The 21,586-nt window shown below is 37.0% G+C and overlaps 2 protein-coding genes across 8 annotated transcripts in view; both read left to right on the top strand.

Moving 5' to 3' along the window:
* Positions 1-21,586, top strand: part of UIMC1 (ubiquitin interaction motif containing 1) — a 120,016-nt gene that overhangs the window by 16,506 nt on the left and 81,924 nt on the right. For 4 of the 7 annotated variants that reach the window (XM_061150991.1, XM_061150994.1, XM_061150993.1 and 1 more), the window contains exons 2-3: positions 10,695-10,849; positions 17,918-18,005. In XM_061150991.1, the coding sequence (XP_061006974.1) occupies positions 10,703-10,849; positions 17,918-18,005 (235 nt within the window). In that variant the 5' untranslated portion in view covers positions 10,695-10,702. Of the gene's footprint in view, positions 1-4,944; positions 5,894-10,694; positions 10,850-17,917; positions 18,006-21,586 lie in introns of those variants that run through there. The other 3 variants (XM_061150995.1, XM_061150990.1, XM_061150989.1) reach the window with 3 other exon arrangements.
* Positions 5,022-5,714, top strand: LOC133062806 (tubulin--tyrosine ligase-like). Its single transcript, XM_061152180.1, has one exon. It carries the CDS (start codon positions 5,022-5,024, stop codon positions 5,712-5,714), a length of 693 nt encoding a protein of 230 aa, XP_061008163.1.

Below are 21,586 nucleotides of genomic sequence, written 5' to 3'. Positions count from 1 at the left end.
AGTATGCATCTGTGTAACCACCTCCTTAATCAAGATACAGAACACTTATCTCAAGAGGTATCTTTATGACTTTTACCAGCCATTTCTCTCCCTCCCCCATTCTGGCCTGAGACAATTACTTATTACTTGTCTGTTTTGTTTTTTTCCCCCACTATTGATTATATTAGTCTTTTCTAGAATTTCAAACACAGGCATCCTCAAATACTGTGGTTCAGTTCCAGACCATTGCAGTAAATCAAAATAAAGTGAGTCACATGCTTTTTTTTTCCCCCAGTGCATATAAAAGTTATGTTTACACTCTACTGTAGTCTGTTAAGCTTGCAGAGTCTAAAAAAATAATTTTGTTGTTGTTCAGTTGCTTAGTCGTGTCTGACTCTTTGCAACCCCATGGACTGCAGCACACTAGGCTTCCCTGTCCTTCACTATCATCTGGAGTTTGCTCAAGCTCATGTCCATTGGATCCATCACCAATCGGTGATGCCATCCAACCATCTCTTGTCCCCTTCTCTTTCTGCCCTCAATCTTTCTCAGCATCAGGGTCTTTTCCAGTGAGTCAGCTCTTTGTATCAGGTGGCCAGAGTATTGGAGCTTCAGCTTCAGTATCAGTCCTTCCAATCAATATTATGGGTTGACTTCCTTTAGAATTAATTGGTTTGATCTCCTTGCTGTCCAAGGAACTCTCAAGAGTCTTCTCTAGCACCACAGTTCAAAAGCATCATTTCTTTGGCACTCAGCCTTCTTTATGGTCCAACTCTCACATCCATTCAATGTATATATTTAATTAATGGGGAACTCTACCCAATACTCTGTAGCAGCCTATATGGAAAAAGAATCTAAAGAGTGGATATATGTATAAATGATTCATTTTGCTGTACACTTGAAACTATTAATAACACAAAATTTATAAATTGACTATAATGAAAATGAAAAAAAAAACTTGCTAAAAATTGCTGTCATCTGAATCTTCATTGAGTTATAGTAGTAACATAAAAGAAATCACTGATTAAAAAAAAGAAAAAAATGAAAAAAAATCATTGAAAGTGGGTCACCTTGATAAATATAATGAAAAAGTTTGAAATGTTGCAAGAATTATCAAAATGTGACACAGAGATACAAAGTGAGGAAGTGCTGTTGGGAGACTTGCTCCACACGTGATTGCTACAAATATTCAGTTTGTAAAAAAATGCAATATCTGCAAAGTGCAAAAAATGAAGTATGCCTGTAAATGGAATCATATAGTATGTACTTATTTGTATCTTGCTTCCTTTGTTCACCATAATGTTTTATGTAGTTTAATTGGTGAAGTAGTTTTCTATGGTATGGATAGACCACAATTTGTTTATCCATTCCCCTATTGGTGGATATTTGGGCTGTCTAGAGATTTCATCTATTATGAATAGGGCTACTGTGAACATGACTTTATTTCTTTTAGGTAAATAGTTGAAATGGCTAGGTCACATAGTAGGTGTATGTTTTACTTTTTACGAAACTGCCAAACTGTCTTTTCAAAGTGGCTGTACCACTTTATATTCCTACCAGCAGTGTATTAGAGTTCTAGCTGTTCCTGTATTCTTATCAATGCCTGATTTTTTTATTTTAAATTTTAGCCATGCTAGTGGATATGTCGTGGTATCTCATTTTATTTTTTTCCTTATCAATTTTATTGCAAAATGATTTATATATAATAAACTGCATCTATTTGAAGCATATAGTTTGATGAAATTTTCCAGTTGTATATACTTGTGATACTGCTGCCAAAATCATGATACAGTGGGTTCCCATCACCCTCAAAAGCTTCCTCTTGCTCTCTTCTGTCCTTCTCTTCTTACACTCCTGAACATTAGTAACCACTGATTTACTTTTTGTCACTATAGGTTAGGTTACATTTTACATAAATGGAATAATACAACCTGTACTCTTTGTGACTGGCTTTTTTCTTTGGCTGTGCTGAGTCTTACTTGCTGTGTTTGAACTTAGTTGCAGGATGTGGGATCTAGTTCTCCGACCAGGGATTGAACCTGGGTCCTCTCCTTTGGGAGCATCGAGTCTTAACCACTGGACCACCAGGGCAGTTTTTCATTCAGCAAAATGATTTTGAGGTTCACTCGTATTTTTCCCTGTGTCCTTTTTATTGCTGAGTAATATTCTGTTGTGTGAATAAATCACGATTTGTTTATTCATCTGTTGATGGACATTTGGGTCATCTCATGGGCTTCCCTGGTGGCTCAGAGGGTAAAGTGTCTGCCTGCAACGTGGGAGACCCGGGTTCGGTCCCCGAGTTGGGAAGATCCCCTGGAGAAGGAAATGGCAACCCACTCCTGTACTCTTGCCTGGAAAATTCCATGAATGGAGGAGCTGCAGTCCATGGAATCGCAAAGAGTTGCACACGACTGAGCAACTTCACTTCTTAGTGCTTGACATTGTGTGAAAAGCTTCTGTGAACATTACTGTACAAGTCTTTATGTGGTGATAGGTTTTTGTTTCTATTGAGTAAACAGTAGTAAGCAGAATGACTGGCTTGTGCAGTAGTATACATTTAAAGAAACTGCCAGACAGTTTTCTGTAGTGGCTTATAACATTTTATATTTCCATTGGCAGTGTATGAGAGATCTATGTATTCCTCATTCCTGCCCACATTAGTGTTTTCAGTATTTTTAATTGTAACCATTATAATGAATGTGTAATGTTATGTCATTGTGGACTTAATTTCTATTTTGATAACTAATGATGCGGAACATCTTTTTCTGTTTGTTTTGCCTCTTGGCTATTAGTACATTTGCTTTTGTGTCCATATCTTGCTCAGTTAAAAAAATTGGTTTGTCATTTTATTATTGCATTATGAGAGTTATTTGGGCTTCCCTGGCGGCTTCAGTTGGTAAAGAATCCACCTGCAGTGCAGGAGACCTAGATTTAATCCCTGGGTGGAGAAAATATCCTGGAGAAGGAAATGGCAACCCACGCCAGTATTCTTGCCTGGAAAATACCATGGACAGAGGAGTCTGGTGAGCTACAGTTAGTGGGGTCGCAAGGTTGGATACGACTTAGCAACTAAACTATCACCACCATAAGAGTTCTTTATATATTGTGACTATGAGTCTTATGCAAGATATGTGCATTGCAAATATTTTCTCCCATTTTATGACTTGTCTTTTTGTTTTCTTATTGGTGTCTTTTGAAGAACATGTTTTAAGTTTCATTGAAGCCTGGTTTGTCGGTTTTTAAAAATTCTGTGTCTTTTACTCTTTGTATCTTGAGAAATCTTTGTTCCTCAGGTCACAGAAATTTTACCTTTAAGTGTTAGAAGGCATGCACAAACAAAAAAACCCCAAAATGTAAAAAGGTGAAATAGTCATAATTCTTAAACACAAAAACACTAGGAGACTGGTTATGCACATCAGTTTAAATCTTCGTGTTGTTTCTGAAAATGAAGGGGTTTAGCTAGATCATTGGTAGTTCTAAACTCTTTTGGATTTTGAACTCCTCTAAGAGTTGGATGAAAGCTATAAGAATTTTTCCCCAAAAAAAAAATTTTTTTTTCCCCAGGGTGCATACAAAAACAAGACAGTTTTGTACACAGTTTCAGGAGATTGTGAATCCCTTGAAGCCTAACCATAGGTCCTTTAAGGGCTTGTGGATTGACAGGTTAAGACCTCTTAGCCAGCAGTTCTTTAAGTATTTATCTAAGATTCATCTCTTTAATTTGCCAGATTCCATTATACTTTCCCCTCAGATGTCTTAGCTGTTTCTTTCTTGGTCTCCAAAGAGATTTGTTTTGTTTTTCTTTGGGTAATTTTCATTATGGCAGTAACAGACCTAAGTCTAAAAGGAGGGATAGAGCGAGTGGTTAAAACTGAAAACTAGTGATTTTAGTAATTTATATTAGAGTATGGCACCGTTTATACAAAGTTTTGTGTTGTGTGTGTTTTTTAAAATATCTATTACAGTTTGGTGTTTGAAGAATTGCTCCCACAACTGCAGGATTATCATTAAAATTAATTAAAATTAATTCATTTTACTTTCAGTTCAGTCCAGTTGCTCATTCATGTCCGACTCTGCGACCCCATGAATCGCAGCACGCCAGGCCTCCCTGTCCATCACCAACTCCCGGAGTTTACTCAAACTCATGCCCATCGGTGATGCCATCCAGTCATCTCATCCTCTGTCATCCCCTTCTCCTCCTGCCCCCAATCCCTCCCAGCATCAGGGTCTTTTCCAGTGAGTCAACTCTTTACATGAGGTGGCCAAAGTACTGGAGTTTCAGCTTCAGCATCAGTTCTTCCAATGAACACTCAGGACTGATCTCCTTTAGGATGGACTTGGTTGGATCTCCTTGCAGTCCAAGGGACTCTCAAGAGTCTTCTCCAACACCACAGTTCAAAAGCATCAGTTTTTCGGCGCTCAGCTTTCTTCACAGTCCAACTCTCACATCCATACATGACCACTGGAAAAACCATAGCCTTGACCAGGCGGACCTTTCTTGGCAAAGTAATGTCTCTGCTTTTTAATATGCTATCTAGGTTGGTCATAACTTTCCTTCCAAGGAGTAGGCGTCTTTTAATTTCATGGCTGCAGTCACCATCTGCAGTGATTTTGGAGCCCCAAAAAATGAAGTCTGACACTGTTTCCACTGTCTCCCCATCTATTTCCCCTTTAGGAAGTAAAAATATGCCTAATTTGTCTAAAAATTTGTGTAATAGTGTTATAGGTTAAATCTTTCCACATATTCATGCTTGATTTGTTTTTTTCCTTTCAAATTGACAGTTCATGTCTCGTTATCTAATAGGATGTTAATATTTTGTGTCAGTTTGTACTTTTTTAATATAATCAATAGCTTTTTTCATGTATGCTATAAATATTTCTCTAATTTTGTTGTAACTCTATGTATTTAAATATATATAGACTCAAAAGTTTAGGTGGCAGGCGCCTGGGCTGGTCCCTAGCTGAGCCGCCGCCTGGCTGGCTGGTCCCTGAGGCGGCTGCTGGGGTGAGGGGTCAGGGTGCTGGGCGCGTGGCCTTTCGCCATGTACACCTTCGTGGTGTGTGATGAGAACAGCAGCGTCTATGCCAACGAGGTGTTCCAGCTGCTGCTCGCCACCGGCCACTGGAAGCGGCTGCGGCGGGGCAACCCCAGGTTCAACCTGATGCTGGGAGAAAGGAACCGGCTGCCCTTTGGGAGACTGGATCATGAGCCTGGGCTGATCCAGTTGGTGAATTACTACAGAGGGGCTGACAAACTGTGTTGCAAAGCATCTTTAGTGAAGCTCATCAAAACCAGCCCAGAACAGGCTGAGTCCTGCACATGGTTCCCTGAGTCCTACCTGATTTATCCAACCAACCTCAAGGCCCCAGTTGCTCCAGCTCAGAGTGGAATCCATCCACCGCTCCATAGTTCAAGCACAGACAACAGAGAATTTTTCCGGACTTCATATAACAGAAAGAAAGAGGAGGGAGAGGGCAACGCTTGGATCACAAAGTCATTAGCCAGAGCCAAAGGTGAAGGCATCCTCATCTCCTCAGTGGCTACAGAACTGTTGGATTTCATAGACAACCAAGGCCAGGTGCACATGATCCAGAAATACCTGGAGTTCCTGGATCTGTTCCTGGAGCCTGGTCATCACAAGTTAGACATCCGAAGCTGGGTCTTGGTGGACCATCAGTTTAATATCTACCTCTATAGAGAGGGTGTCCTACAGACTGCTTCAGAACTGTATTAGGTGGATAATTTCCAAGATAAAACCAGCCACTTGACCAATCACTGCATTCAAAAGGAGTACTCAGAGAACTATGGGAAATATGAAGAAGGGGAATGGAATGTTCTTTGAGGAGTTCAATCAGTACCTAACAAGTGCTTTGAACATCACCCTGGAAAGTAGTATCTTACTACAAATCAAAGGTATAATAGAGATACCTAATCCTATCTCTTTCGGTTTAAATGTGTCTTGATGGAGCTTTGGGAGTTTGTGCTTTCAAGGAATTGTTCCATTTCAGTTGTCGAGTTTAAGGACAAAAATTATTTGTTATCTCCCTTTATTATCCTTTTAATATCCATATGAACTGTAGTGATGAAACTTTTAAAAATCCTTCAATTACCTTATATTGGTAATTTATATCTTCTCTCTTTCACTTGCGCAGATTGGTTAGAGGCTTTTCAGTTTTATTAATCTCTTCTAAAAGTCAGCTTTGGCTTTATAGATTTTCTCTGTCATTTTTGTTTTCAATTTCTTCATGTTCTTTATTATTTTTATTCTTCTGCTTTTGATGGGCTGGCTTTTCTTTTTCTAGTTTCCTTAAAGTATAAGGTCAGGTCACTGATTTGAGATATTTAGTTTTTTTAAAAAAATATAAGCATTTAATGCCATCAGCTTTCCTATAAGAACTCCTTAGCTGCATCCCACAGATTTTGCTTTCGTGTTTTTGTTTTCATTTTATTAAAATACTTTCTAGTTTCCCTTGTGGAAAAAAAAAAAGTTTACATGTAGCTTAAATTATTAGAGAAATGTAAATCAGAACCACGATGAGGTATTACTTCATACCGGTCAGAATGACTAGCGAAAAGTCTACACATAACAAATGCTGGAGAGGGTGTGGAGGAAAGGGAACCCTCCTACACTGTTGGTGGGAGTGTAAATTGGTGCAGCCACTGTGGAAAACAGTATGGAAGTTCCTTAAATAAAAGTAGGTCTGCCATATGATCCAGTAACCCCACTCTTAGGCATATATCCAGAAAAGATGAAAACTTTTAATTTGAGAAGATACAGATACCCTAGTGTTCAGCACTATTTACAATGGCCAAGACATGGAAACAACCCAGGTGCCAATCTGGTTGGTAGGTTTAAGATGTGCTGGTGGAGGAGTGGGAGCTGGGGGAGGGGGTGTGCATGCACATGTGTGTGTGTGTGTATCTGTGTATAAATGAAATGGAGTATTGTCCATAAGAATAAATGAAATAATGCCATTTTCAGCAACATGAATGGACTTAGAGATTATCATACTAAGTAAAGTCAGATAAAGACAAAATATTATATAATAACACATATGTGGAGTTTAGAAAATAATACAAATGAATCTATCTATAAAACAGAAACAGACTCACAGACATAGTAAACAAACTTATGGTTACCAAAGGGGAAAGGATAAATTAGGGGTAGGGGATTAACAGATATAAACTGCTATACATAAAATAGAGAAGCAGCAAGGATTTACTGTATATCACAGGTAACAACAATATTTGATATCTTGTAATAACCAGTAAGGGAAAATAATCTGAAAAAATAACTGAATCACTTTGCTGTATGCCTAGAACTAACACGGTATTGTAGATCATCTATACTACTGTAAACAATTTATGTGTAGTTTAATATTTTCATCATTTCGTGTGATTTCTTCTGTTTCTTCAAGACTTAAGTCATTTAAAAATAAACATTAAGAATAGAAAAGAAATTTGTGTTTAGCTTCTATTCTTGCGATAGGGAATGATATTGTGAGTGACTAGATTGGACGAGTTTGAGTGTGTCCTTTCTTACTATCCTCCCTTACTACTCAGGTTGTCCAGATGTTTTTTGACAATGAGGTGTAACATTTTTCTCAGGAGTAATTGAATGATTAAACAATTTGAGAAGTTTGTAACACAGTTAACATTCTTTTTAAATCAGTATTTCAGTCAGTGGGTCTCTGCTTTGGTTATACTAGAAAATCATCTGGAAAGTGTTTTTTTTTTTTTTTTAAATTTAGGTAGATTTCATAGAACATAAAATCCAGCAGTCATCTTTTTAAAGTGTATAATTTAATGGCTTTTTGTACATTCAGAATGTTGTGCAACTACCACTATGTTCCTTTTTTTTTAGATTTATTTATTATTTTTGGCTTTGCTAGGTCTTTGTTGCTGTGTGTAGGCTTTCTCTAGTTGTGGCGAGCAGGGGTTATTCTTCATTGTGGTGCATGGTCTTCTCATTGTGGTGGCTCCTTTTGCAGTAGAGCACGTGCTCTAGGTGCGTGGGCTCAGTAGTTGTGGCTTGCAGGCTCTAGAGCACTGGCTCAGTAGTTGCAGGTGCACAGGCTTAGTTGCCCCAGAACGTGTGGAATCTTCCCAGGCCAGGGATTGAAACTGTGTCCCCTGCATTGGCAGGCGGATTCTCTGGACCACCAGGGAAGTCCACTTTCTAATTCTAAACATTTTCATCACCCCAAAAAGAAACCCAAGGCCATTAAGTAGTTACTCTGTATTTCTCTCTCCTCAAACCTCTAGTTTTCTTAATCTGCTTTCTGTCTCTGTAGATTAGTCCATTCAGGATGTTTCATACAGACAGAATCATACAATTTGTAAGCTTTTGGATGCTTTCACTTAATGTGTTTTCAAGGTTTATCCATTTTGTAGCATGTATTAGTACTTTGTTTCTTTTTAAGGCTGACCAACATTCCATTGTATGGATGGATGTACCACATTTTGTGTATCCATTCATCATTTGGATTATTTCTGTTTTTGGCTATTACGATTAATGATGTTAAGAACATGTAAGTGCAAGTCTTTGAATACCTGTTTTTAACTTTCTTGGATGTTTACTTGGGAGTAGAATTACTAGATGTATTTTATTTTTTTGAAGAATTGCCAAGCTATTTTCCACAGCAGCTGCAGAATTTTATATTCACACTATGAATGAATGAAAGTTTTAATTTCTCTGCATTCTTGCCAACATTTGCTGTTTTCTCTAAGAAAAAAAATGCAACTTTATTGAGATATAATTCATTTACCATATAATCCATCCACTTAAAGTATACAATTGAAATTAAAAAAAACAGAACTGCTGTATGATTCAGCAGTTTTACCTCTGAGTATTTACCCAAAGAAAACAAAACACTGATTTGAAAAGATATATGCATACCAGTATTAACTGCAGCATTATTAACAAAAACCCAAGATATGGATGGAAACCTTTTTGCTATTGAGTTGCAAGAGTTCTTTATTCTGTATACAATTTCTTTATTACATAGATGCTTTAAAGATATTTTTCTCATTCTTTATTTATTTTTTCTTTATTTTTTTTTTAAACTTGTCTTAATATTGTGGTTTGGAGCACAGAGGTTTTTAATAAGATGAAGCCCTGTTTATTTATTTTTTCTTTCATTGCTTATGCTTTTGATAACATATTTAACAAACTCACCTATCCAAGATTATAGAGCTTTATGCTTATGTTCTGCCTTAGAATTTTATAGATTTTGTTCTTTCATTCAGGTCTTTGATCTGTTTCATGCAATTCTTCATTATGTGAGGTAGAGGTCCAATTTCATTCTTTATGCATTTGGATATCTAGTTGTCAGAGTACTATTTATTGGAAAGATTTATACTTTGTCCATTGAATTATCTTGGTACTTTTGTTGAAAGCAATTGACAGTAAATGTGTGGATGTTTTCTAAACTCTCTGGTCTTTTGTTCCATTGATCTTTATTTTTATTCTTGTGCCAGTGCCACACCATCTTGATAATATAGCTTTGTAGTAAGTTTTGAAATTGAGATGTGTGAGTCCTTCAGCTTTGTTCCTTTTTTTCAAGATTGTTTTGGCTGTTCTGGGACCTCTGTTTTTCCTCTGTTTTGCCTTTCCTCTGTGAATTTTAGGATCAACTTGTCTATGTCAACAAAAAAGCCAGTAGGAATTTTATTAGGAATTATGTTGTATCTGTAGAGCACTTTGGGGAATATTGCTGTCTTAACAGTGTCAAGTCTTCTAATTCATGAACTTGGGATGTCTTTGCATTTATCTTTTATATCTTCCAGCAATATTTTATAGTTTTTGGTTGCAAGCTTTACACTTTTGTTAAATTTTGTTAAGAATTTTTTTATTTTTGATGCTATTAAAATGGAATTTGAAAATTTAATTTTTGGATTATTTATTGCTTATAGATAGCTGTTCAGTTGACTTCTGTATATTGACCTTGTGTCCAACAATCTTACTGAACTTGTTCATTAGTTGTAATGGTTTTTTAGTGGATTTCTTAGTTTTTTTTTAATTGAAGATCATGTCATCTACAAAAGGCAATAGTTTACTTCTTCCTTTCCCATTTGGATTTTTTATTTCTTCTTATTCCATAATCGACCTGTTTAGAACCTGTAGTGTAATGTTCAGTAGAAATGATGAATGCAGACATGCTTGTTTTATTCCTATCCTAAGAGGAAAGCATCCAGTCTTTTACCTTTAAGTATGATTATTTGCAGTGGATATTTAAAAAAAGATGTCCTTTTTTGGGTTGAGGCATTGATATTAAAGAAAAAAGCTTTTAGATGAATAATAATATGCAGAGAGCCAGTTATTTAAGCTAATGTTTAAGGAACTATGATAAATTATTATATTACTCCTATTGAAATGTCACTAAAAGAATGAGATTTATATATGTATTTTTTCCTTTATAGAAAAAATACAAATTTTAATTAGTAAAAGAGTTCAGAAATCCAATTTTACTTCTGTTAGATAGATATCTTTTTCTTTTATATGACCAAATGATAAATAGCATCTAGAATACTTATATATTAAGTAAATTATTTTTCCTTCTGCTGCTACTGCTAAGTTGCTTCAGTTGTGTCCGACTCTGTGCAACCCTATGGACAGCAGCCCACCGGGCTCCTCTGGCCATGGGATTCTGTAGGCAGGAATACTGCAGTGGGTTCCCGTTTCCTTCTCCAATTTTTTTTCCTTCTATTTCAGACAAAAGGATGCCGCGGAGAAAGAAAAAAGTTAAGGAAGCCTCTGAAGCTCAGAACCTGGAGAAGAAAGATGTAGAAACTACCAGTTCTGTCAATGTGAAGAAGAAGCGTAGACTTGAGGATGCATACATTGTGATATCTGATAGTGATGGAGAGGTCAGTATTCTAAAGAGTAGAGCTCTAGGTCTCAAACTGGGCCTCCTTATCTGTGACTGATTTGTTTGTGAGACTGAACTTTAATGACATCTTGCCATACCATGTGGCTTTTACTCAGCTTCATAAATGGAATTAAGAATTACTTAGAAGAAAGTAGTCATACAGTTTGGCTGAGGATGGATCATAGCTCCTCAGTTTTATAATGTATTAACTGAAGGTGATATTTTAAAACCATTTGAATACATCAAATGTGAAAATTTTCATATGTCTGTAAAGTGAGAGAAAGACAGCTTTTTAAGTCTCTAGATATACTCTGTCCAATGTGGTAGCAACTAGCCACCTGTAGCTATTTAAATTTAAATTAATTAAAATTAAATAAAAGGAAAAGTCAGCTCCTCTCTTGGACTAGTCACATCTAGTGTCTGCTGTGTTAGCGCAAGTATAGAACATTTCCCTTCATTATAGAAAGCTTTGTTGGACAGAGCTGTAATAGATTTTAAATCTTTCCCTTGATCTGTGTTTTCATTTGTTTATTGGAGATTTTTGCCTGTTTGAGGGTCACATCCAGTAAGGCAGTAAAGTAAGTCACTGTTTTTTCATCTAAGTTTACCTCTCACTCTTCTTTATCTACTGTCTCATTTGATGGTAGAACCACTCATTTGCCTCAGGTTATGAAGCTCAGAATTGTCTCTGACTCTTCCTTTTAAATTGAATTGCTTTTGTGACTGACTTCTTTCACTTGGAGAAGGAAATGGCAACCCACTCCAGTATTCTTGCCGGGAAAATCCCATGGACTGAGGATCCTGGTATAGTCCATGGGGTTGCAAAGAGTTGGACACGACTGAGCGACTTCACTTTCACTTTCTTTCACTTGACATATGTTTTCAAGGTTCATTCATATTGCAGCATATAATAGTACTTAATCCCTTTTGCAAAATTTTTATGTATTTATTTATTTTTGGCTGAGCTGGGTCTTTGTTGCTGCACACGGGCTTTCTGTAGTTGAGGTGCGCAGGGGCTACTTTCTAGTTGTTGTGACGGGCTTCTCATTATGGTACCTTCTCTTGTTGCAGAGCACAGGCTTTAGGGCGTGCAGGCTCAGTAGTTGCGGGGCAGGGGCTTAGTTGCCCTACTGCATGTGAAATCTTCCCAGATCAAGGATTGAACCTGTGTCCCTTGTGATAGCAGGCAGATTCTCAACCTCTGGACTACCAGGGAAGTCCTCTTCATGCCTTTTTTCCCCTACAGTGACTGCACCATTTTACATTCCCATCAGCAATATACTGGGATTCCAGTTTCTCTACATTCTTGCTAACACTAGTTATTTTTAAATGTTTAATTTTTATACCACCCTAGTGGGTGTGTAGTGGTTTCTCATTGTGGTTTTGACTTGCATTTCCGTAATGGTTAATGAACTTGAGCATCTTAGCATCTTTTTTGTACTTGTTAGCCATTTGTATAGCTTCTTTGAAGAAATGTCTGTTCAAGTTCTCTGTCCATTTATACATTGCAGTTTTTCTTTTTGTTGTTGAGTGGTAAGTTTTCTTTTTATATTTTGCATATTAAACCTCTTATCAGATACATTATTTGCATATATATTCTTCCATTCTAGGAGATGTCTTTTCACTTTCTTGATAATGTTGTTTGATGCACAACAGTTTTAAATTTTGAAGAAGTCCAAGTTACCTGTTTTTTCTCCCTTTGGTTATTTAATGCTTTTGGTGTTGTATCTAAAGAATTATTACCAAATCTAAAGTCATGAAATTGATCCCTAAGAGTTTTCTAATTTTAGCTCTTACAGTTTGGTCTTTGTTCCATTTTGAAATAATTTTTGTGTATGGTATGAGATGGCACGTGTGTGTGTGTGTGTAGTGGTAAAATATACATAACATAATTTAGGATTTTAACCATTTTTAGGTTGTATATATTCACATATATATTATTGAATGGTCAAAGTTGCTCAGTCGTGTCTGACTCTTTTTGACCCCATTGACTCTACAGTCCATGGATTTCTCCAGGCCAGAATACCAGAGTGGGTAGCCTGGAGATCTCCTGAACCCAGGTCTCCCACATTTCAAGCAGGTTCTTTACCAACTGAGCTATCAGAGAAGCCCTAAACATGTTTCTGCCTGTTTTCAAACCAGGGACCTTTGGTGTATGAGGTGAACGTGATAACTACTACACTAAAATGCCTGTTGAATTATAGGGGTTCTTTATATATTGTGGACAGTTAGCCCCTTGTCAGATATATGATTTGCACATATTTTCTCCCATTCCATAGGTTGCCTTTGTACTCTGTTGATAGTCTTTTTATGCAGAGTGGTTTTAAATTTAGTCCAGTTTACCTGGTTTTTGTATTACTGCTTATGCTTTGGTGTCATATCCAAAAAGTCATTGCCAAATCTTCCATGTCATGAAGCTTTTCCCCTGTTTTTCTTCTGTGTGTGCTCGGTCATGTCCAACTCTTTGTGACCCCATGCAGTGTAGCTGCCAGGCTCTGCTGTCCGTGGAATTTTTCAGGCAAGAATACTGGAGTGGGTTCTCATTTCCTTCCCCATGTTTTCTTAAAGAGTTTTAAAATTTTAAGTGTTATATTTAGGTCTTTGATTGATTTTGTGTTATTAGCTTTCATGTATGGTCTAAGGTAGGGATCTGACTTCTTTTTTGCTTGTGAATATCCAGTTTTTCCAGCACCATTTGTTGGTATTTTAACTTTTAACCTAGGTATTTGTTTATATTTTATTTGGATTTCTTGCAGGTAGCACACGGTCTGAGGTTTCTGATTTTATACCGTCTGAGAATCTCTTTTTTAAATTGATGTGGTTAGATTATTTATATGTAATAAAGTCACTGAGGTACTTTAAAAGGTACCATCCAACTGATTGTTTTTGCATTGGTTCTTTGTTTTCTTCCCATTCTTGTTGATCTTTTGCACTATGTAGAAAATTGCTTTATTGAATAAATTAAATCTATAGAGAAAGATATACTCAAGTTATCTTGCTTCTCCATTCTATACACTCTATTCCACATCCCTCACTCCACTGATAACCAATTTCATTAATTTTTTTTTTATTGTTTCAACATTGCTTTAAAGCAAAAATAAGCCCATTCATGTTTTTCCTCTCTCTTTAAATATTTATTTATTTGGCAGTACTGCATCTTAGTTGTGGCACATGGGATTTTCGATCTTTATTGTGACTTGAGGGATCTAGTTCCCTGACCAGGGATCAAATCCAGGCCCCCTGTACTGGGAGCGCAGGTCTTAGCCACTGGACTCCAGGAAAGTCCCCATTCATGTTTTCTTAATTCTGCCTTTTTTTTTTTTTTTTAATTCTGCTTTTTATGTGAAATGTTGCATATCTATTTGCATCTTGTTCTTTTCTCAGAACAGTGTATCTTGTAGGTTATTCCTTTCATTTTCTCATTGTTTTCTTGTATTTCTTTAATGGCTGTTTCAGATTTTTACTTGAATCTGTTTTCCTTTGGAGACCCTTTTTTTTTTTTTTAAATGCGAACCCTCTTGCATTGTTGGTGGGAATGTAAATGGATACAGCTACAATGGAAAACAGTGTGGAGCATTCCAGATCAGCGGCAGCATGCAGATTCTCATTTGGGGCATGTAGGATCTAATTCCTCCACCAGGGAACGAACCTGAGCCCCCTGCATTGGGAGCTCAGAGTCTTAGCTCCTGGACCACCGGGAAGTCCCCATTTTTCTTTTTTGAGATGGTTTTATCTATTTTCAGTTTGGGTTTTATGAAGTTTCAATTTATTTGTTCCTTTTTTTGTTGGTTTATGGTTTGAGTTTTCTGATTCTAGGCTTTTCTTAATCTGTAGATGATTCTTTAAAATTTGTTTGGGATGTGTTAATTTCCTTTTCTGGGTTGATGATTAGAGGAGAATATTCATAAACTTAAATGTTTTTATTTATATTTTCTCTTTCTGTTTTATAGTTGCTTGGTTTGAAATTTCTTTTTTTATTCTTGTATTTACTGGATAAAAGCTTCCCTTTTGTCTTTTCAGTGTACTTCATTTTAATTTCTTTTATGGATGGTATTGTTGATGTTAGAAGAGAGGTTGGCATGTTTTTTTTTCCTTCAGGACCTGTCATTTCTTTCCTCCTTTCTTTTATGAAATCTGAGGAGTACCATTTCTTCTTTGTGTATCTCCCTCTTTTCCATTGGTAGTACATCTTTGAGGTTGCCACTTTTGTTCCTCTCACTTTCAAGCCCTTTAAAATGTAGCTGATTATGTGAAATACCACCTCTTGGACCAATGTTTTGTCTTAGTGTCAGACATTTTGATTTTGAAGATAGTTTTGTCTGTGTTCTTAAGTTTTTCATCTCTTTTTCTTATTTTTCATATAGTCTCTTAAGCCTTCTCTTTCTTTGTTCTATTTACTCATAGATTTGCAGTAGCACTGGGAACTCTGTTAGAATTTGCTATTTCTCTGCTCACTGGTTATTTGAATTCTGTGGTATGTTTTGTCTCCTAATAATGTTGAAGGTGTTGGTCATAGGTGGTGTTATTTCTGGTTCTTACTGCATGCTAAGTCGCTTCAGTCATGTCCAGTTCTTTGTAACCCCATGGATTGTAGTCCATCAGGCGCCTCCGTCCATGGGATTCTCCAGGCAAGAATACTGGAGTGGGTTGCCATTTCCTCCTCCAGGGAATCTCCCTGACCCAGGGATGGAACCCAGGTCTCCTGCGACTCCTGCATTGGCAGGCAGGTTCTTTACCACTAGTGCCACCTGGGAAGCCCTATTGGTTTTGTGGTTTTTCTGGGAGGATGTATGGAGAGGTGGCTCAGTGGTAAAGAATCCAGTGCAGGAGATGCAGGGTAGATTCCTGGGTTGGGAACATCTCCTAGAGGAGGAAACGGCAACTCACTCCAGTATTCTTGCCTGGAAAATCTCATAGACAGGAGAGCCTGACTGGCTACAGTCCACAGGGTCACAAAGAGTCAGACACAGCTAAGTGACTGAGCATGCATACACAATTATTGTTATCTTCTAGACCTTTCATTTTCAGCCATTCTGGATCACTTTGTTATAACTCAGTCTCTTAAATATATATATAGCGTTGAGTTTAATTTTTTGTTATATTAATTTTATTTCTTTTTCTATATTCTTTGATTTTTGACTCTGCTTTTGGCATATATTTTGGTATATCTTTTTTTAGAGTATATAAATGCTTTTCATAGTTCCTTCCTTTTTTTTTTAAAAATTTAGCTTTCTATAGTTTGGTTTGTCAGTTGTAAATAGTATCCTTTGACTTTCACTTACAGTGCGTGCAATAGAAAATGAACTTATTTTACTTTCCATTTCTGATTTCTCTCATATATTAGGTGTGTCATTTCTGCATATATTTACACTTTTTTTTCTATTCTTATCTCTACTTTCATTTTAGTCTTAGTTCTAAAATTAAATATGTTAAATACTTACTATCAATTCTTTTGCCAGATTTTTCTAATCATTTTTTAGTTGAATAGTGCTTGATTTTTACTAGATTTGTCAAGTAGGCCTTGTGACTGTATTATTTCCTAAGTTGTTAAGTTTTTGATACTGTTTTTCTATAGTCTTGCTATCTGAAATACTGCTTGATGGGATCCAACATCCTTGGTTTAAAATTTTCTCTTTTCCCTTGAGTTTCTTTAAAATGCTGCCTTCTTGATTTTTGCTTTGTATGTTAAGTTTGATAAGTCTGATTTATTTTCCTTTTTTTTGGTAAGTGACTAGTCCTTTTTGTTAGTCTGAATGCTAAGAATTTTTCTTTAGGGTGAGATAGGTATATTATGTGTATGTGTTAGGAAACTGATTGGTCAGAGTGAACTTTCAATATGTCAGTTCAGTTCAATTGCTCCGTCATGTCTGACTCTTTGAGACCCCATGGATTGTAGCTCGCCAAGCTTCCCTCTCCATCACCAACTCCCGGAGCTTGCTCAAAGTCTCATGTCCATTGAGTTGGTGATGCCATCGAACCATCTCATTCTCTGCCTTTTTTCCCTTGTAAATTTTATTTATTATAATCTTAATGTTAGTTTGTTTCATTGTTTGTTTTCTTCTTCAGAGATCCCAGTTATATATTTATGGGATCACCTTCGCCTGTATTCTTTTTTTTTTTTATTTTTAATGACATTTATTGTTTTTATCTTAATTTTACAAGCAATACCTGTTGATTGTTTGAAACATGTAAAAGCCTAAACTAAAAAATGATAACCACCCACAATTCCCACCCTGTAGAGATAACCACCATTAGCATTTTGATTCATTTTCTCCCAACACACACACACACACACACACACACACAGAGTAATTGAAGTATAATTTACCCACAACACTATATTAGTTCCAGGTGAACAAAATAGTGATTTGCATCCATTTTATCCAATCTATGGTACTTGTTTCCTCACAGTAAATATTTTATGAAATTTTTCATTTTTCCCATTGGTATAGATTAAAAAAAGATACCTACATAATTGTGAACTGCATTTCCATATACATACAAGCTCTTTGTGTATGTTCCTCTGTGAAGTGTCTTAACGTATTTTTTGCCAATGGGAGGATGCTTTGTATTGATTTGTAAGAGCTCTTTATATATAAGGAAAATTAGCCCTTTATTTATTCTGATAAATATGTTACATACTTTTCCTTGGCTGTTCTGTTGCTTTTTAAAGTACTGATTTAAAAGAAGTGAGTATGCACTGGGCTTAAACTTTATTACTGACTTTAAAACATTGAATCGAGCTTTCTCTGAACTTGGGTGCATACTTTGCTGGTATTTTACAGATAGGCCAGTTTTTATATGAGCTTGAATATGACATAGTTATATCTGTATATTACAGTTTTTATTTTTATTGGTTCTGAATCTACATTTTTCTTTTTCTACCATAAAGATCTTTTTCTGATGTTTTCTTTGAACATTTACAAAAAATGTTACAAAACATTTACAAACATTTACAAAAACACTGATTCTTTAGAGGTTTAGTAGCCTCTGTTAGCTGTAGAGGAGGGTAGAAAGAGTACTACTTTTAATGGCAATCAACCTGATCATGTTTCTTGTTTTGCAGCAGGAGCCAAAGGAGGAAAATGGATTGCAGAAAACGAAGGCAAAACAGTCAAATAGAGCAAAGTGTTTGGCTAAAAGAAAAATTGCACGTATGTTTTCATTTTTGTATTGAGAGTGGTTTGGAAGTTTCAACAGTCATAGAATTGACACTAGTTTCTTCATTAAGAAGGGGTTTCTCTGAATAAGAATGTGTGTGGTTCTTGTTAATTCTGGATTCCATTAAAATTTGTGGGGACCACAGTTACCTAGAGTGTATACAATTGATTATTAAAGGCAGCATGTTGAAATTAAGAATGTGCCCTTTCAGAGTTAGGCACACTTGGTTTTGAACCCCTGCTTCCACTTACTATGGAAGCTTGACTTTAGTCAAGCCACTAAAGCCTACTGCTGTTACCTCATCAATAAAATGAAGATAACACGTAGAAAATCACTTAGTGGCTCCAATAATGGTGTTACTGTTTTGATCACTAAAATTCTGTGTGTCTCCTCTACTCTCAGCACTTTATTCTGGTCATCAGATGTGTAAGGTTTTTTTTCCTCCCCTACACCAAGCAGTTCTCCAACTCTTTGCCCTACAAACTGTCCAAACTGGGTGCCCTACAGTTTACGGAAATATGACACTGTCAGATCCCACAAGCTAAAGGCTTAGTTCTGTGTGACTTCCCCTTCTTTCAGATGACAGTTGCAAGTCCAGGTTGTTACCTGTGCTTCTGACTGACTGGCTATAAATCAGAGGTTCCTGTGACCCCTTTTTTGTGTTCAATTAATTTGCCAAAGTGGCTCTCAGAATTTAGGGAAACATTTACTTATTAGATGACTGGTTTATTATAAAGGATATAACTCAGTAACAGCCAGATTGACTTCCCTGATGGCTCAGACTGTAAAGTGTCTGCCAACAATGCGGGAGACCCGGGTTCAGTCCCTGCGTTGGGAAGATCTTCTGGAGAAGGAAATGGCAACCCACTTCAGTATTCTTGCCTGGAAAATCCTATGGACGGAGGAGCCTGATAGGCTACAGTCCATGGGGTCGCAAAGAGTCGGACATGACTGAGCAACTTCACTTTCACTTTTATTATAAAGGCTATAACTCAGTAACAGCCAGATTAAGATATAGGGCAAGATATAGGAGACCTGGGACCTCTTTGACCTACCCAGGCATGTCACCTTCTCAGTCCCTATACATGTTCACCAACCTGGAGACTGACCAGACATTATAGTTCAGGTATTTTATGAAGGCTTCATTATACAGGTATGATTGATTAAATCATTGTTCATTGGTGATTGGTCTAACTTCCAGCCAGTTGCTCTTCCTTCCCTGGAGGTTAGGGAGTTGGAATGAAAGTTCTAATCCTCTAGCAACTTGGTTGGTTCCCCTGGCAACCAGCCCCAATCCTTAGGGGCTTTCCAAAAGTAAGTTCATTAATAGAATCTCTGGTGTGCCTAAAAGGTAATTGTTATGAATAACAAAAGATACCTTTATTGCTCTTTTCATTTAGAAAATTCTGGTTGTTAGGAGCTGTTAGGAGTTGTTAGGAAATTCCAGGATTATTAGGAGCTCTGTGTCAGGTGCCAAGATTCAGTATATATTATTATAAATCACAATATCACAAAAATTATTTATTGGAAGTTTTTTCTCTTCTGACTTTGTTACTCAATTGTGAAGTTATTTAATAATGACTGTATTTTTGCATTTTAATGTCATGTGAGATGTTTAAGTATTTCAGTCAACTTGTTAAAATGTATGTTAACTAGCTGAGATTATTACAAAACATTGAAGATAAAGCAGAATTTTTTCACTATTCATTTGAATTTAGGTGATTTAAAGTATAATTCTCAGCCTTATAAAATTAACCATAATTGTTGTTTTTGCTAAATCATTGTGGTATATCTAGAGGTGGTTATCACTATGATCTCCATGAGGCAGCAGTGAGCAGTGGCGTGAAGTGAGATCTTAATTCCCTGCCCAGGAATTGAACCTGGGCAACGTGGATGAAAACCAGGAATCCAGACCAGCAAAGGCTAGAGGCTATTTTTTTTCCTGGATCTTTGCCCCTAGTGAAAGATGCATTTATCATGGAGACAAAAACTGTAAATGCAGGTATAAAGTTTATTATTAGAGACATAGCATAAGAACAAGTGGGAGAGCATACAGAGAAACAGTTTGTTTAGTTAAGATAGAAGCAAGGCAGAGATGCACCTGGAGAGAAGGGGTGTGGACATCCCCCATAGTGAGGAGCACAGAAAAGAGGCTGTTAAGTCATTTATATAGGACAGTTCTTCCTAATCTTCTTTAGCCAATTATCTGGTTTCTTTTTCCACACTTGACCTGTCCTAACCCTCCCCTGGGTGTGCACAGACCTTTCAGTTAAGATGGATCCCACTGAAAAGGCTTATGGAAGGGGGTGGCAAGGCCTAACTCTGATCTGGTGTCCCCTGCCCTTTTGACCCCATGAAGGATTTTTGCATATGCATAGTGTCTCCTTTGCCCTAAGGATGGGGGAGTGTGTGACCTCTTAATCTTTTAACAGGTTTTAGTCCCACTCTGTCCCTGCCCTAAAACTGCCCAATATCCAGTTATTTACCCTGTTCTTGTTGGTTTTTATATTGAGGTATAGATCTTGAAATATAGACAGGAGTCCAGTCATAAATATGTAGTCCTGGAGCCCATATGTCTCTTACTTCAGGAAATGTAAACGGGGGCTGGTAATGAATGACCGACCCTAGGAGGTATGAACTGGAGGCCAGTTGTAGATAGCTGACTTGGGGCCCATCTATCTCCTGCCTCAACTATGAATGTGTATTAGTCACTCAGTTGTGTCTGACACTTTGCGATCCCATGGACTGTAGCCCACCAGGCTCCTCTGTCCATGGGATTCTCCAGGCAGGAATACTGGAGTGGATTGCCATGCCTTTATCCAGGGGATCTTCCTGACCCAGGGATCAAATGCAGGTCTCTAATCTGCCTTGACAGGTGGGTTCTTTACCACTAGCACTACCTAGTAGCTCAGACAGTAAAGAAGCTTTATGTATAGTAGGTTTTAAAGTCAGGTAGCAGCAGTCCTCCTGCTTTGTTCCTTTCCTTCAATATTGTGTTGACTATTCTAGATCTTTTGCCCTTTCCATATAAACTTTTACTTTTTTCATTCTGAACGCCTTAATTTATATTAGTTAATAAAATATGTAAAGATTTAAGTGGGCAGACAATTCCCATCATCTTAATAAAGGCACTGTTTCCTTTGAAAAAGAAATTAAATCGAAGTAGTTATTATTACTTTTTATCTGAGCCTGGGTAAAAGATTTATTTCTGATGAAGGAGTGAAAGAGGTCTCTACATACACAAAAAGGACTGTTATAAGGGAGACGAGAAAATGCAGCTTTCTTCCTGAGATGATTTAGAGAGCAGAACTAGGACACAGACCATAGGGAAGATGATTTGGTTTCAAGAAAGAATTGTCTACTAGCTGAGCCGTCCAAAGTTAGGGTGGGCCACCTGGCCAGGTAGGCAAAAAGCTGGCCTGGATGACTTTTAAGATTCTTTGCAGTTCTGATATTATATGAGGCTCTATTAAGTACAGAAGGGGAAAAAAAAAGACCACACTTTTCTTTTTTTTTTGTTTTTTCTGGGGAGGAGGGAGGGATGTGGAGACCACACTTTTTAAACAGAATATTA

The sequence above is a fragment of the Dama dama genome, chromosome 9 (genome assembly GCF_033118175.1).
Source record: "Dama dama isolate Ldn47 chromosome 9, ASM3311817v1, whole genome shotgun sequence".
In the NCBI taxonomy this organism is placed as follows: domain Eukaryota; kingdom Metazoa; phylum Chordata; class Mammalia; order Artiodactyla; family Cervidae; genus Dama; species Dama dama.
Note: the sequence above shows the minus strand (reverse complement) of the source record. Positions and strands in the feature narration are given on the sequence as shown.